The 17084-nt window shown below is 46.8% G+C and overlaps 2 protein-coding genes across 3 annotated transcripts in view; one reads left to right on the forward strand and one right to left on the reverse strand.

Moving 5' to 3' along the window:
* Window positions 1-9487, reverse strand: part of LOC143845162 (ATPase WRNIP1-like) — a 51764-nt gene extending 42277 nt beyond the window's left edge. Inside the window, exon 1 of the mRNA XM_077353304.1 lies at window positions 8901-9487. Coding sequence (XP_077209419.1) covers window positions 8901-9398 — 498 coding nt within the window. The 5' untranslated portion in view covers window positions 9399-9487. The remainder of the gene's footprint in view (window positions 1-8900) is intronic.
* LOC143845161 (uncharacterized) overlaps window positions 1-17084 on the forward strand; it is a 104937-nt gene that overhangs the window by 14208 nt on the left and 73645 nt on the right. For both annotated transcript variants that reach the window (XM_077353301.1, XM_077353302.1), the window contains exon 2: window positions 12064-12280. In XM_077353301.1, coding sequence (XP_077209416.1) covers window positions 12064-12280 — 217 coding nt within the window. The remainder of the gene's footprint in view (window positions 1-12063; window positions 12281-17084) is intronic.

Raw genomic sequence — 17084 nt, forward strand, 5'->3', positions numbered from 1 at the left:
CGAAATGTAATACAAATAGCAAGGGGATACATATTACTTTGAAAATAACACATTCCCACCAACTCTTATTCATACTAATTTAGCGTAAATAAATGTTTGCTGTCTTCTAGACCAGAGGTAGTCAACCTGTGGTCCTCCAGATGTTCATGGACTACAATTCCCATGAGCCCCTGCCAGCATTTGACCACAGGTTGACTACTCCTATTCTAGCCAATTTCATAAATAATAATAATATATCAGAAATTGATTGATACTGCAATCTAGTTCCTGGAATCTAAGCCCACCAATTTCAGTGAGCTCAGTTCCCTAGCACTTTTTTAAAGTGAATAACTATATATACATTTACAATAATCATCTGTTCCACTTAATATTTCTGGTAGGGCCTTGGAGGAGGAGCCTGTCTCATGCCTTAAGTGCCTCTCAGTGCTTAACACGCACTCAAGGCTGCTGTCCCGCCCCTGAGTGCCTCCTCCTCCAACCGGCTTGCCTGTCTGTCCAGTGGCCAGCCAACAGCCTTCCATCCCCCACCCCTAGCCACTCCCTCCTCTTTCCACTTCCCTCTGAGGCTCGGAGGCTGCAGATCTCTGCTGCATGAGAGCTGCCCCTGCCAATGAGTTCCCTAACAGCTGCCTGCAGCTTTACAGGTCCTGGGGGGAGGGGGAGGCCATCCACAGAGTTCTTCCACCCCACCCCCTAATCTAGCACCCGTTATATTCCTGAATGCAACGGGTGTGACACCTAGTATACTATATATATATAAAACTTATCCATGTGAAAATACCCACCTTGGCTTTGGCAACCCCAAAGTTCAGTCGCAACACTGAAGTTATTCTCTGCTTGGGTTACAGCAGCAGACCTTCCTCGGCTGTCTCGCAACTAAAATTGGGCACCTCGTGGCAGACAAGCAAAAATCTTAATCTCGAACATTAAAGGGTCATAAATCACAGCACCGCTTACTCGGAATGCAAGCTTGTGTTTAAGCAGCTGGGCTATTAGAGACAGCCATGAAAGATTTTTTTTTAAAATTAAGTTGCAGTCAAAGCCAACAAACGACACTCACTAGTTTGTAAGGCATGTCCTTGGATACATCCATAGCACTGGGTTCAGGTGTAAACAGCAAATCAGAACTTTTCTCCAACTCCTAGACCAGCCTTTCTCAACTTCTTTACCACTGAGAAATCCCTGAAGCATTCTCCAGGCTTTGAGAAACCCCAGATCTGATTTCATGCAGAATATGGTTGGGACATATAGCCGTGTACATGCTCACCTGGGATCCCTCCCCCTTCCCACCCCATCTAGGCCCATCATTGGCCATTTTGGGAGGGTGGGGCAGTTGACATGACCATATGTGGTCAAATCACCGGATAAATGTCTAACAAGTTTAAAATAAATAAAAAAATGGATTAACTCCCACCCATTCAGGAAACCCTTCCAGAGCCAATCAAGAAACCCCAGGGTTTTATGAAACCCTGGTTGAGAAAGCCTGCCCTATACTGTTCTCATGTATCATCATCACTTGTAACCTGCAAGGCTGATGATCAGCCCAGGCATTTTTAGCTAACTTCCCAGGCATCCTGGAAGAAACCCTTCTTGGATGCAGCTTTAGGAGTCACAGCACCAAAACACAGGGTGCTGCATCCGGATTTGTCCATTTTGCGATATTGCTTTATATCCTACTTTTCTCTCCACTGGAGACTCAGAATAGCTATCATACCTGATGGGCATTGAGTGGCAATGAGCAGACTGCTTAATTAACCTAGTGTGTGCAGCATGTGTTGGTGGCTACTGAGCACATGTAAGTCAGCAAACAACCACAAAGAAAGCACAGACTCTGGCTGTGCTATTAAACTAATATATCAACTATTTATAACAGAACTGCATTCTAGACAGGAGAGGTAAGGGAGTTAATCCCTAATCTAATGGAGCTAGTTGGATGGGGAGAGATGCAGGAGGCATCTCTCCACCCAGCATACTGCAGGCAGGAAGGAGAACGAGATTTCTGAAGAAGTTCCTGACAGTTAGAGTGGTTTCTCAGTGGAACAGGCTTCCTCGGGAGGTGGTGGGTTCTCCTTCTTTGGAAATTTTTAAACAGAGGCTAGATAGCCATCTGATGGAGAGGCTGGTTCTGTGAAGGCAAAGGGATGGCAGGTTAGAGTGGATGAGCGATTGGGATGTGAGTGTCCTGCATAGTGCAGGGGGTTGGACTAGATGACCCATGAGGCCCCTTCCAACTCTATTATTCTATGAATAACTGAAATAATTAAAACAATAATAAGATTGTTCTGATGATTTTGAAGAGAGTGGGTGCAAATAGAATAAAGAAAATTAATGCAACATTTGGGACAGATGGACATTGCAGCAAAAATTCTACATTTAGCTTGGATTTGGGAGAAGCTTGGTGTAGTGGTTAAGAGCAGCAGACTCTAATCCGGAGAACTGGGTTTAATTTCCTGCTCCTTCTCCACATGCAGCCAGCTGGATAACCTTGGGCCAGTCACAGTTCTCCCAGAACTCACAGGGTATCTGCTGTGGGGTGAAAAGCAGGGTATAAAAAACAGTTCTTTCTTCTTCTCTACTCTGTATCTGTGGGTACCTGGCACTCAAATGTGACAGAAGCATTAGAAATCAGAATCAACCACTTTGATGTCTTCGACCTCAATTCCTCTCTTCATGCATTCTTAATGTGAACCTGGTCTACCTAACTTCTCCCATACAATATAAATGTCATAGCACTTGCGGGCCAAGTTACCCAAAAGCTGTGTGTTATTGAGACCCATTTAGGGGAGCTGAGTGGTTAGAGAATGGAAGCTGGCAACGTTGCAACTTGATACCCCAGACAGATTTCTCCTCATCATGCAGGAGGGTCCCCTTACTCCAGAGGTAGTCAAACTGCGGCCCTCCAGATGTCCGTGGACTACAATTCCCAGGAGCCCCTGCCAGCGAATCTTGGCAGGGGCTCCTGGGAATTGTAGTCCACGGACATCTGGAGGGCCACAATTTGACTACCCCTGCCTTACTCTAATCCGCCAGGAGGCAGCAGCTGGTGACTTTGCATGTGTCTGAAAGTAGAATCAGTGCCTGAGTCAACTTTGGAGCAAGCAGGCCAGCAGTGCAGTTCTTTCCTGGGAGAAAGGCCCACGGAACAGACCTGAGTAGAGTTGGGGGGAAGACTTGTTTAGGATGGTACTTCAAGGAACTGGGAGCTCGTGTTTACTCAGAAGTCCCATTCAATGGGATTTGCTGTTCTGTAAAACCCAATGCCAAGTCATCAACAAAAATCTTTGAGGGAAACGCTGATTTTAATCACTAAGCTGACTGGCCTTAGGTCTACCTCAGAGAAGACAGACAAGATCCAAGATTGATTCAGGCAGGTCTGAAGCAGCAGAACAAAGTCTGAGTCCAGGGGTACCTTTTAAAACCAACCAAGTCCAATTCTGAGTATACGCTTCTATGTGCATGAACACTTCGCCAGATACATGGAAACAGAAGTTACTAACCATTACATATAGGCAGAGGGTGTTGCCAGGAAGGGCTAATTCAAGCCAAGTAACTGAACAATATAGGTAGCTCAGACTGGATGAAGACATTTGGTAAAACCTGTGAATAGTAGCAAATTAGCATACAAATAACAGGCTGAACAAACAGAGGTGAGAACTAAGTTTCAGTCCTATGACCAGTGAGATAAAAATCCTTTATATGCCATTAAAGGGTTTTTTTAAATTTTTGAATAAGAACTCAATATCTCTGTTAAGTCCTGGGGGTTCCTCAGTACTATAATAACCTGTAATTCAGCACTTTCTTGTTCCAGCCTGTTTACATTACATGAACTATGTACATTACAGCAGAAAATATACATGCACTGACTTAGCCCCCACTGAATTCACTAAGTCTAAAAAATGACTAAACGGGCATATAAAACTGCCAAAAGTAAACACTTCATAAAAAGAACTATAGATGATTTTTCCTTTTGTGTTGAAAAGGGCTGAATAACCTCATGTCAAAATACCCTCTCTTGCCCATCAGATATTAGTCAGTCTCTGTCCACCAAAGAAATTCATTCCTGATTGTTAGGTACTGTTTTATAGGATGAGTAATTCTAAATTGGAAATGTTCCGAATGGTAGGCCCCGATCACTCTTCTGCACATTCTCCAGAGATCACCTAACAAATTATTCAACGCTTTCTTCACTCCACAAGCTTAGCACCCTTTATTTAGATTTCTTGCTTGCGTCACTTGGAGAGATGACAACTGTCAGCAAACAAGCCAAACAAGAGCAAGAAGAAAGCCTCGCTGAAATGTAATATATTGTATTCTATGCACTGAAAATGTACCCATTATCAACTTAACCCCAGATATAAAAAGGTGACCCAAAGAAGAAAGATTTACACCACAAGAGAAATATTCAGAGCTGCTTCATACATTCTGGAAGTCAACAGATATATTTGCTAATATTTTCATAGGGTAGCCATGTTGGTCTCCAGTAGAATGGTCAGATTTGAATCCATTAGCACCTTAGAGCAGGGATTCCCAACCAGGGGTCCGTAGACCCCTAGGGGTCCGTAGGAGCTCCAGAGGGGGTCCATAGCCTTGACCCCTCCTACCTTAATGGACTCAGCCACAAGCTAAGGAATTGGCCACTTCCATTGTCCCCCCCCCCCCAGCATGTTTCTCTTGTGGTTTCTGTGGCTGGGAGGGGATGGAGCCTGCATGCCTACTCCAGCCTTAAACCACCTCCTGCTTCTCCCCCCTCAAACCTGCCTGTTAGTGCAGGTGGTGATGTTACTTCCAGGGGTTTAGCAGGGAGTCACAGCTAGCTGATATCACCTCTGGGGCTCCTTGAAGCCTGAAAAATGATCTCAGGGCGTCCACCATGACCAAAAAGTTGGAAAAGGCCGCCATAGCGACTAGCAAGAATTTCAGGGTATGTGCTTTTGAGAGTCAAAGCTCCCTTCATCGGACACAGCAGAGTAGAAGTAGAGATCTGGATTTTTTTTAAATCCTAGTCAGTAGGTGGGAGGGGAGGGGAGGTGTTGGAAAGAATGCTTGCAAAGCATACAGAAGTACAGTGCATGTTGTATTCAACTTGAGGGGAAATCTTAGGGACCGCCTCTTTAATTATACCCCCCAAAAAGCGCTTTGCTCCACTAGCGCCAACTTGATCCCCAGCCCCAGAGAAGTGCCCTTGCCCTGGCTCCAGCCTGGTGAAATGAGTTGCCAGCCAAGATCTGTAAAACAGAACTCTTCCACCAGGCATATGGTTGAGGCCAAAGATAACACTCACTGACATTTGGATGGGCCTCCCTGCCACTCCGTCTCTTCTCCATGTAGGCGTGGGTTGAAATGTTGATCCATCTATCCCCAGGATTTAGTGATGGAACATGTTTTTTCTTTGTTTTAATTGACTGTTTTAAATGTTTATGGTTTTAGCCTCTGTATGAATTTTTAACTGTTGTTAGCTGCCCTGAGACTGTTGCTAAAGAGGGGCAGCCTAGAAATAAAAATATCATAATGCCTGGGGACATCTGTAGTGAGATAAAAATCCCATGCCATGTTCAGATATATGACAGTATACTCTGTGGTCCATTCTGCACGACTTTAATGTAGGAAGAAGGCTTGCAAATTGTAAACGCTAGTAATTTGCAGTTCTGCAAGACGTCGCACACAATCTGCAACACTCCTGAAACGGTCCCGCGAAAAGCGATTCGTTGTAGCGCTTCTAGGGAAATCGGGAAAAGTGGATTCTCTCCGAAAAGCGCTACACTCTTGCGAACAATCTGCAACACTAGCGAAAAAGACCTGTGCATTCCCATTGTTGTGGTTCCAACAAAGTCCCTCCCCCTGGTTCTCTCCTCCGAACTTCCGGCGAAGCGATCGCCATTTTTTTTTCTCGGAGTGAGCGGAAAGCAACGAACCAGCGAGGCTTCATTCACCCAGCGAGGCTTCTCCGGCTACAGTCCCTCCACAGAAGTGCTTTAAAGCTCCCCTAAGTCCCCAAGCACAACACAGCCCCCTGTTTGCCAGTTGCCTTTATTTTTGGCCGAAAATCGCGCCCGTGCAGTGGGGGGGGGGATTTTTTTTCATTTGGGGGAGCGTGGCAATGATGAATCGCCAGCTCACATGACAGCTAGATGGGTCTCTACCTTAGGAAGAATCAAGGCATATTCGTTGCAATGTGTGTTTTTCTTTTTAAAAAAAACCTGTGCTTAAAGGGAAAGGGGCTTTTCGGGAGCGTGGTAACAACCGCCCATTGGCTGTTCATTTGATTGACGGTCAGGGGCGGCACCAAGCACAGAAAAAATTGTTTCCTTTCTAGCGATTTTTGCGAGACCGGAAACCTGTGGGGAACGAATGAGACGCTACTGGATTCCACTACAAAGGCAGGTATGCGTAACGCCGAGTTTGCACTTTTAAAAATAGCATTTCCACTTTGTGGAACCAATTGGCAACATTGGTCCTGTGTGTTCCTAATGTGCTGTTCCACCTGAGAGACAAACAACCACATTTTGGCTACCTGCACACTGTGAGTACAAGCTATAAGAAGCCTTATAGGATCCCTCCAGTCAAAAAAGTGTGACTCCCACACAATAATGCTGAATGCATGATAACATCTTGTCCTCTACACTGATTAGTATTAGTCGCTACTTGGAGGGTTGTTCTTGCCAATTTTAATCTGCTGTTCTATCGTCTCTTTCTTTGATTTATTACTGTTGATTAGAAATGTTCTCGTTTTCATTTGAAAGGTGTCTTGGGCATATTTATTAATGGAAAGGACAGCTTGAACATATCAGCATCTTCTACAAAGAAATAAATAGTGAGGCTGCACCAGAAATGCACACCACGGAAAAGAATAATTCTGTTGTTTTCCCCCCAGTCTGTGTAGCATATAAGCCTAAATGCACAGAAGATTCTCTTAGCAAGTCTCTTCAAGAAATGTACAGTAACAGGACAGCCTCTCAGATCACTTTATATGCTTCTTAACAGATATTTTTCTACCCTTTAACTGCTTATGTTGAACTTTTGATCCATGCAATGATTCATGTCTAGAACTGTATTTACAAGAACACCCGTGAATAGCTTTACCTACTTCCCCAGGTAAGCTTTACCTACTTCGACAAATAGCCATGCATAATGTTTCTCCCCTCCCTCCTCCCCAAAGACATGGAATATCCAAAAATTATTCACACTCATAAGGTGCAAAGAGTAGGCAAACAAAAACTTTCCCTCCTCCCCCAAAATACAAGAACTCGAGGCCATCCAATGACAAACAAAAGGAAAGGCTATTTTACGTAGAGAGCAATTAAAATGTGGAATTTGCAGCAAGATGTAGTGATGGCCACAGGAATAAACAGCTTTAAAAGCGGATTAGATAAATTCATGGAGGATAAATCTGATCAGTGGCTACTAGCCGTGGAGACTGAGGGGAACCTCCACATTTAGAAGCACTTAAACCCTCGAATCCCAGAGGCAGGAGGCAGCATTAGGAGAAGGCTTCAGCCTCTCTGCTCTGTTGTCTGTCATCCAGAGGAATTGGCTGGCAAATGTGTGAGACAGGATGCTGGACCGGATGGACCACAGCAGGGCTCCTCTTTTGTTATCTGCTCCCTACTTTAGAAATAGCATTGTATAGGATCCCTATTTTTGTGATGTTTGGATGAACCAGGATTACAGTTCAGGAACAGCCTTTGCAAAGCGACAGAAAAAGAACCTTCCCTCGCCTTCCTCCTCTCCAATCACAAATATCTCCCTCAGATACCGTGTCATGGAATGGATCAGTTCATACTTATAGGCAAATTCATGGAGTTGTCTCTGAGGAAGGGTGCATGCACGTGAAAGCTCATCCCTTGAATGAAGCTGATTTTTCACCTTAAAAGTGCCACTGGATTTAAAATCTGTTCTACTACAGAGGTGAGCACAGGCGGAGAGTTCTGGAGATCAAATATTAGATCTTATTGGGCCTTGGGAACAGCTCTCCCGTACAAGGCCTGTGGAAATCTTATTGAGATTTCTTTAAGACCATCCCTTGTTTGGACTTAAAGGTGCCGCAGGACTCTAAATTTGTTCTGCTGCTTCGGACCCACATCGCTACCCACTTGAATCACACCTGTACCAGTTAGCAGACTGGCCTGCTAATCTACACCATGCTCTCGCAAACTAATATTTTAAGAGCAACACTAGTATGAACCGTTAAAAGGTGAACTAGGTTTCAAATTTAATTTATATTGTATGGAATTCTAAATATACTGTGACGCGCCCTGAGTCGCTCAAGACAGGGAAGGACAGAAAGAAATAAAAATAAACTCGAGAACTCACAGTGTGTCTGTTTAGAGGACAGCTTTGCACAAAACCAGGAACCCTTTGCTTATCTGGCTCCGCAGCAGGGCAGCTTGACAACTGGTACAACTAGGAGCCAATTTGGTGTCGTGGTTGAAAGTGGGGGGCTTCTAATCTGGAGAGCTGGATTTGGATCCCTACTCCTCCCCCCACATGAGGCCTGCTAAATGATCTTGGGTCAGTCCCGGTAGAGCTGTTCTCAGAGACCAGTTCCAACAGAGCTCTCTCAGCCTCACCTACCTCACAGGATGTCTGTTGTGGGGAGACGAAGGGTCAGAGACCATAGGCCGCTTTGAGACTCCCTCGGGTAGTGCAAAGTGGGGTATAAAAAACCAACTCTTCATCTTCATCATCCTGTGCTCTGGACTGATCCCCGCCCCTAAATGGGACAAGTGCGTATAAGAAGTGGCTACCTCAACAGCCCTGAGAAGGAACTCTGCATACACTCAGAGGCACTCCCATCCAATTATTATTACACCTGAAAAGGTCCTGGCTTGGCAGGTGAACTGAGACTGTGTCAAGAGGCAAGGCAGCAGGGACGGGGGGCAGCAGACGAGGGGGACACTCACCTTGCCACAGCCGGGTGGTCCCCAGAGAATGAGGGAGGGGATCTCGTGGGCTTCCAGCAGGGACCGCAGGAGGGTCTGTTCTCCCACCACCTGCTCCTGACCCACGTAGTCCCCCAGCGTGTCCGGCCGCAGCTTGTCCGCCAGGGGCTTCCCTTCCAACTTGGGCGCCAGACTCTCCCGGCTCACGTCGGGAGCCGAGGCATCCGGGGGGCCGGCGCCAGGTTCCCCCTCCTCTCCATCCTCCTCTCCCCCCTTGCCCCGCACTGCGGAGCACCTTCCCTTCTGGAAAAGGGCGAAGGGGGTCGGGGGGCTCTTGCCCGGCTCCTCTGCACGGCGGCTGCCCTCCGGGGACTCGCAGAGGCGCATCTTCTTGCAGGGCTGCTGCCCCTGCAGACACCTGTCCAGGTGGGCGTTGATGCTGGCGGCGGGGAGCTCCCGGGAGCACACGGGGCAGCTCACCAGCAGGGGCGCCTCCTGCCCGCCGCCCGCCCCGTCCATGCTGATCGGCAGAGCGAGAAGCGCAGGAAGGGAGCGCGAGCAAAACCCGCCCGAGGCTACCTGGAGCGAGGCGCGCAAAGGGATTTGCCCGGGCAGGAAGCGCAGAGGAGGAAGGACCGCCTCGGCCCGGGGCGCCTGCGTCCTGCAGCCTGTTGGGAGTTGTAGTTCTTTGGGACGGGAGGGGGAGGGGCTCTGGGTGTTTTTTTTGGGGGGGGGGACGGGAGAGTGGAATTAAGCGAGGCTGCAGCTGCAAGTCCCCTCGGGTCCCAGCCGCGCTGGCCTTTGAAAGAGGAGCGCGGGAATTCAGGATTCTGCATGATTTGTGAAAGAAACAGGGCTGTGGCTCGGGGTGCCAGCCTCCAGGGTGGCCCTGGGGATCCCCTGGAATTAGGGACCTCCTCCAGGGGACGGAGGCCAGTTCCCCTGGGGGACAGGGATGCTTCGAGGGTGGTTGTGTTGGTGGTTCTGCCGAGGAGGCAGGATCAAAGCGGGCGATGAAATTGACCAATGCACGGCTAGATCTCCACTGCAGGATCCGGTCAGTTCAAACTGAAACTGACCAATAGTGTGCATGGTGGGAAAATCCTATGTTTGCCACTGTATGTAAGTTGGGCTTGTTCCCGGTCTTCTCAGTTCAGTTTTGCCCCTTTTAACATGATGCTGAGATCACGATAAAGAGCTGACCGAAATCTCAGCGTCCCTCATTTCCTTCAAACCCACGGATTTAACCAGGGTGAGCTAGGGATGCCAGCCCCCAGGTGGGACTTGGGATCCCCTGGAATTATAGCTCATCTCCAGACTAATATCTGTTCCCGTGAAGAAGCTGGCTGCTTTGGAGGGTCTTTCAGGAGTTCTGGGATGCTTGCTCTTTTCTACTGCAACAGAACAATGTTTGAGTCCGGAGACATCTTGAAGACCAACAAAGTTTAAGTCTCATGTAAACGTTACTGTGCTTATACCCAGAATTAAATTTGGTTGATCTTAAAGGTGCCACTGGACTAAAACCTTTGTTCTTTTGCTTCAGACCAACACAACTACCCACCTGAATCTATTTTTATAGGAGATAATCAGTTTGTGTAGCTAAAGTCATAATCAGTTCCTGTCATGATCAGATATCAGAATTTTTTTTTTTACAATAGAAGTTCAGTTCCCATGCCAGGAACCTCAGTAGGCTGAATTTCTGACAGAGGAGGTGAATAAACTGGCTGTGCAGTATGCAAGTTACTCAGAAGAACCTGAATATGGTTCTATGAGACTCCTGCCTGGACAGGTTCGTAGACATGGGATCCTTTATGCCAGCTGTCCCCAACCCCCAGTCCGGAGACCGGTACCAGTCAGTGGATCAGTCGGTACCGGGCTGCAACTCCTCCTCGTCCTCCTCTCCAGCTGCTGCCTCGGGGGCTGCTCTGCCACTCTGACGCCAGCTCACCTTTAGTGTTCTCCAGCGGCTGCCATGGCTGGGGCTCCCCCTCGGCATAGCACGGCACAGCTACTGCTGGCAGCGCCCCCCAGTGGGTGGTGAGAAGTCAGGAGCGGCAGCGGCAAAGTAAGCAGAGCAGGGGCTCAGGCGTCGGCGACAACATCCCTCGGCAAAACACTATCCCCCCCCCCTGGGCCTCAGTAAAATTGTCAAGCGCTGACTTGTCCCTAGTGATAAAAAAAGTTGGGGACCACTGCTTTATACTAGTAAAGGTAAAGGTAAAAGTATCCCCTGTGCAAGCACCGAGTCATGTCTGATCCTTGGGGTGACACCCTCTAGCATTTTCATGGCAGACTCAATACGGGGTGGTTTGCCAGTGCCTTCCCCAGTCATTACCGTTTACCCCCCAGCAAGCTGGGTACTCATTTTACTGACCTCGGAAGGATGGAAGGCTGAGTCAACCTTGAGCTGGCTGCTGGGATTGAACTCCCAGCCTCACGGGCAGAGCTTTCAGACTGCATCTCTGCTGCCTTACCACTCTGCGCCACAAGAGGCTCTTTTTTATACTAATAGTGAAGCCCATTTTTAAAATGGTGGCCCCCCAGCTCTCCTGATGTCTAGGAGGCTGGCAAGAGTGGCACAGCGGATATGGAGAACACCCACTTGGCCTTCCGCTTGTTCCCCTGTTAGCCAGGAGGGTGGTGAGAGCAATGGGGTCAGCACAGATCTCACCTGCTCAGCTTTCCTTGTTCTCCCCCAGCAACAAGGAAGCTGGTGAGAGTGGGGTGTTGCAGGAGGGCCTTTCCTGGCCTCTCGGCAGGTAGGAAAGCAAGACTGTGCCAGGGCAGAGGGATCATGGACAGCTACCTACAGCCCTGCAGCTTACCTCCTGCTGGTTCTTCATCCTCATGGGAAGTGCCAGCGGGAGGATGAGGGCAAGGAAGAGCCTCTGATTGGCCCTTTGTGGGGGAGAGTTCTCATCCTAGTGGGCCCAATAATTGGGGGAATGCTCCCCCCGAGAGGGCCAGTTAGAAGCATACATCAAAAGGACCCAATGCTGTTTATGTAGTATGGTATTAATTGTTCTTTGTTCTGTTATATTTTGATTTTGTCAGGTATTTTATACATTATAACCATAATACATTGTGCATGTGTGTGTGTGTGTGCCCACTTCCATCTATTGTTTTTCTGAGGGCTAAAGTCACATTCATACCAGTGTTTTCTGTTTGTTTCCTTTTGTTGCAGACAACAGAAAGTCGAAATCAGGCCTCATTCCTATTCATTGTTCTATGGAGCCAAGATGGAGAAGTGTCAAGACGGCAATGTGATGGGCTGTGCTACAAAGTTCTATAACATCAACCGCCTGGAAGAAATTAGTACACGGTACTATAATAGCAGACAGGACAGAATGGCCTTCTTCCATGGCTTGGAAACAGTGAAAAGTCACACTGAGGATGAAGAGGTATGAGTTACGAGCTGGCTATGCTAATTGTTGTGTTCCTTTTTGAGGCTGTCTTCGTATCACCTGCTTGTTTTGCTATGACGTCAACCGTTTGATTGGCAAGGAGTCCTTCCTAGACCGTTGACTTGGTGTGATGTCATAGAATGTTCACCAACAGCCTGGCCGCTTAAGAAGATGAAAGGTTCCAAAACATGATCTAAAAGTGGCCATTCTCCCTCTTTTTAAAACAACTTCAAAGGGAGAGTGCAGTGTGAAATTGCAAGGTTAATATTGTTTTCCCCTCAGACCATAACAAGGATTTGGTTTCCCACTCACTATAAGGGACAGTATATTGGCATATTCCACCTTTACAGATGTTGATTGATTCAACTCTACCATTATACTTTTCTAACTGGATCTTATCATGTTTCATCTTGCACTTCCCTAGATGGAACCTGTTTTTATGTTAATCCTACTTCACCCATCTGTCCACAGTTGGGTCATCTGAGTGCAGTGATTACTCTTTTGATATATATCTCTTTAAACTGGCCTCTCCTTGTCACATCTCTGACCTCAAGGGCTGCTAGATCCGGATTGGAGAATACCTGGAGATGTGGGGGGTGGAGCCTGGGGTGGGCGGGGCTTGGGGAAGGACTTCAGTGGGGAATAATGCCACAGAGTCCACTTTCCAAAGCAGACATGTTCTCCAGATGAACTGACCTCTGTCACCTGGAGATCAGACATAATCCCCAGTGATCTCCAGCTACCCCCTGGAGGTTGGGAACTTTACCCCTCACATTTGTCTGTCTACAGTTTTCAGTGTAAATGGATCTGCCAGACAGATAAATATATTAACCCTGACTCATGGAAGGTTAAACTGGAATCAATGTGGCCTTTAGGGTGCCACTGGAACTTTGTTTTCACTGCTGAAGCAGAGTTCACGCTACTAGATCTCTGTTGATGGACTGTTATTACTGATTTATTATCTGGGGTAATTTAAAGCTCCCCATAATGTTGCTGCTGCCAGTGGCAGCCCAGATGCTGAGGCTATATTATAAGAATGTTAAAATATTTTAGTATCTTGGCGAGAACGAGAGGCTTAAGCATCAGAATGCTTCATTTTGAAAAGGATCACGTAGAAGATGCTTAATTTTGAAAAGGATCACGCAGAAGAGCGTTGGGGTTCTTGTTTGCTTATGTCTGTGCCGACCCGTTTCTGCTTAAGAATTTTGGGCTGCCGATTAATATGGAACGTGTAATACGGAACACAGAATTGGTATCTAAAGGGCTTTCTTTTTGATTAAATAGACCGCCCTGAGCTGGTCTCAGAAGGGCGGTCTAGAAATCTAGAAATCTAATAAATAATAATAACTGGAACACACAGAAACAATGAAATAGAATGCATGGGATTGATGGGTTTGGCTTAACTTGAGGCATAAGTGTAGAACCTAAATTGGTTTTACAAGAAGGGCGCTCTGAGAGTGTGGCTGAGGGTAAGCTGGGGTCTCACCTGCAGCCTATAAAGTGTACTATCATCAACAAGTGCTGTTGCAATATCTAGGGTAATTTGTATTGGAATCGTTATGAAATCCTGGTGGGTTGGCAGAGAGTACAACTCTGCAGAGTTACAGGGAACTCCATTCTAGATAGAATAGTGGAGAGAGAGAGAGAGAGAGAGAGAGAGAGAGTTCAAATCTAATCTAATTACGACAGATGGAGATGCAGAAAGCCATGTCCTTCTCTCATGATGCATTGTCCCCAGAAGAATGGAGAACAGGCACAGCATGGAGAGAAGGGGTCAGAAGTGGAAGGAAGGATATTTCCCTGAGAATACCAATCCAAGGGATAACCACAGAGCAGAGACTCAAAGTATGTTCTCTGTGTGAGCCTATCTATCTCAACTCTTATAGTCCCCCTCTGAAATCCAAAGCTAAGAGACAGCATAAAGTCCTTCACTCCCAACACTCTTTCCATAATACTTTTTCATTAAGGTTTACAACTGGAGCGACTACTTTACAGCATCAAGTTTACTAGAGCAGGGGTAGTCAACCTGAGGTCCTCCAGATGTTCATGGACTACATTTCCCATGAGCCCCTGCCAGCATTTGCTGGCAGGGGCTCATGGGAAATGTAGTCCATGATCATCTGGAGGACCACAGGTTGACTACCCCTGCACTAGAGGATATATGCTTGGGAGAGGGAACAGGGGGCTGGAGAAGACAGTGAGGTGGCAATGGAGTGGAACGTGGTTCAAAGCATGTGGGTTAATCATGACAGAAAGGACCAAAGTGAGAATAGGGCAAGTGAGGACAGAAGCCAGGGCTCTCCTCAACGTAAGATGCAATTCAGAAGATGAGACAAGAGCTTGGTTACCAACTCTGGGTTGGGAAATTCCTGGAGATTTGAGGAGCAGAGAGTTTTGAGAGGGGGGGATATCAGCAAGGTTATAATGCCATGGTCTACTCTTCAAAGTTTTCATTTTCTCCAGGAGAACTGACCTCTGTCAGTTCTGGGAGATCTCCAAGTTCCACCTGCAGGCTGACAGCCCTACATTGGTATATCATAACGTTTTTTGTACCAAGTTAGCCGTACGATTGCAGTCACTTTAGACCTGCAGGACTACTGGCTTGACAGCCTGTGTGGTGTAGTGTTAAAGAGCATCGGACTCTAATCTGGAGGACTGGGTTGGATTCCCCACTCCTCCTTCACATGCAGTCAGCTGGGTGACCTTGGGCCAATCACAGTTCTCTCAGCCCCACCTACCTCACTGGGTGTCTGTTGTGGGGAGAGGAAGGGAAGGTGATTGTAAGCCGCTTTGGCACTCCTTCCTGTAGATAAAGCAGGGTACAAAAAATCCAGTTCTTCTTTTGCTTGACTGGCTTATACTTAAAGATCTTAAATTGGGAATGGGATCCTACCAAGTTCAGAGTTACAAACTGTAAAGTATCCCCCTTCCTTCCCCAAATATCCCACTTCTCTGCCCCTTGTGTTCCTCCCTTCTGATCACCGCTTAGGGGCTATAACAATGCCTTCCTTGTGTTTGTAGGGTAAAGTTCCCATTCATTTTGGCCCTCGTCAGTATAATAGAAATGCAGTAGAGTGGGTGAACAGATATCTGCTCTTGCTGCTAAACTGGCTGCAGGAAAGTTGCACAATCTGGCAGGGTTATTTTGGAGACATTGCTGCATGTGTACCTTTTACATTTTGGGCAAAAGAATGTTTGAAAGCAGATCTAGTTCAACTGTCAAGAACAGCTGTAAGATTTCAGTGACCTCTAGGTGGCGCTGCCCACTGTGTCAGAATCTTTGAATGCAAGGATTTGTTGTAGAAAGTGGGGAACAAATTACACCTAAAACGCCACTACACTACCATGGTGGGTGGGTGCATTTCCTGTCCTGCTACCCCTCTACCCATCCACAGGACCTCTAGCTTAGAGGGGTTGAGTTCCAAAGGGCTCTGTTCTAACCATCCAGCTACACTGGAGGAGGGGTGTCTAGCTGTTCATCCATGAGGAGATAGAGCTGGGTGTAGGAGGAGATAGAGCTGCAAGAGGAGATAGAGCTGCATATTTTTAAAATAATCTTTATAAATGGGATGATGCTACCTATTCAGTAAGATTCATTTGGCTTTAGAGGATTCAGTGTTGGTAAAAAAAAGTGTCAAGTACCATCATGTTGCTTCTAACTTATGACAACTGTATGAATTGATGATTTCCAAAACGTTCTTTCATTAACAGCCTTGCTCAGGTCTTGCAAACTGATGGCCATGGCTTCTTTGATTGAGTCAGTCCATCTCTGTTCCTTTAATGTATTTGATGCAGTATATTACTGCTTATGAAAGATCCTCCTTGTAACCTTGTGCAAGAGGGGGCTAGTGAGGGGAGAATGGGAGAAAATGGGATTTTCCTTCCCTCAGGAGTCCATATGGGACCCCATAAGCAGGTTATAAAAAAACAGAGTAACGTATTTTACAAAAGATACCTCATAATGCACTGTTTTTACCTATTGTTCATACAAAATTGAAAATGTATGTTATTTCATGCATTGAGAGCCAACTTGCTATAGTCGGTAAGAGCACTGGAGAATCAGGTTTGATTCCTCACTCCTCCACATGCAGCCAGCTTGGTGACCTTGGACCAGTCCCAGTTTTCTCATAATTTTCTACCTCACAGGGTATCTGTTTGGGGGAGAGGAAGGGTAGGCTGCCACCTCTTCTACCCAGCAAACTTCTGAAACCAGCAGGAAGTTGGAGAAAGAGACTCGAGGCACAAAAAAATCTCTTCTTCTCTTCATCAGGCCTCCTATCGATTTCCTGAGTTCTTCCCTTTTGTTCTCCCTATTTTTTCCTTGCCCTCGCTTCACTCTTGACAGAAAATCCCGTTCAGCAGCACTAATGTTTTAGTCGCAAAGATATTCAGCAGACTTCAACACTTAAACCTAATACTTGTCCCAGTCCATTTGTTCAAGTCTGAAATTTAAGGTTTGAAAATGTAACCTTCTTTCTTTGCATAACAGCCGCACCCCTCCCTTATTCCTTTCACCTCTAGCTCTTTGTGACAATTAAAAGGAGCAAGTAGATGAGTTGGCGCAGGAGCTGTTAACGCCCTTAGCTCTGGCCCATTTGAGAAGTGCTAGAGTGTCAAGAGGAATTATCTGCCCGGCAGTGCTCTGCACATCATATCAGGAGTCCACAGCACCTGTTTTGGACTTGTCACTGGCCCATCACATCGCTTCCCTTATAGGTACAAGGGAGAGTGTTGATTGCTGTGATGGGGTCCCTTCAGCCGGCTGCATATCCATGTCTTCTGCAGTTAGGTAGTGCTGGCT

The sequence above is a fragment of the Paroedura picta genome, chromosome 9 (assembly GCF_049243985.1).
Source record: "Paroedura picta isolate Pp20150507F chromosome 9, Ppicta_v3.0, whole genome shotgun sequence".
NCBI classification, from domain to species: domain Eukaryota; kingdom Metazoa; phylum Chordata; class Lepidosauria; order Squamata; family Gekkonidae; genus Paroedura; species Paroedura picta.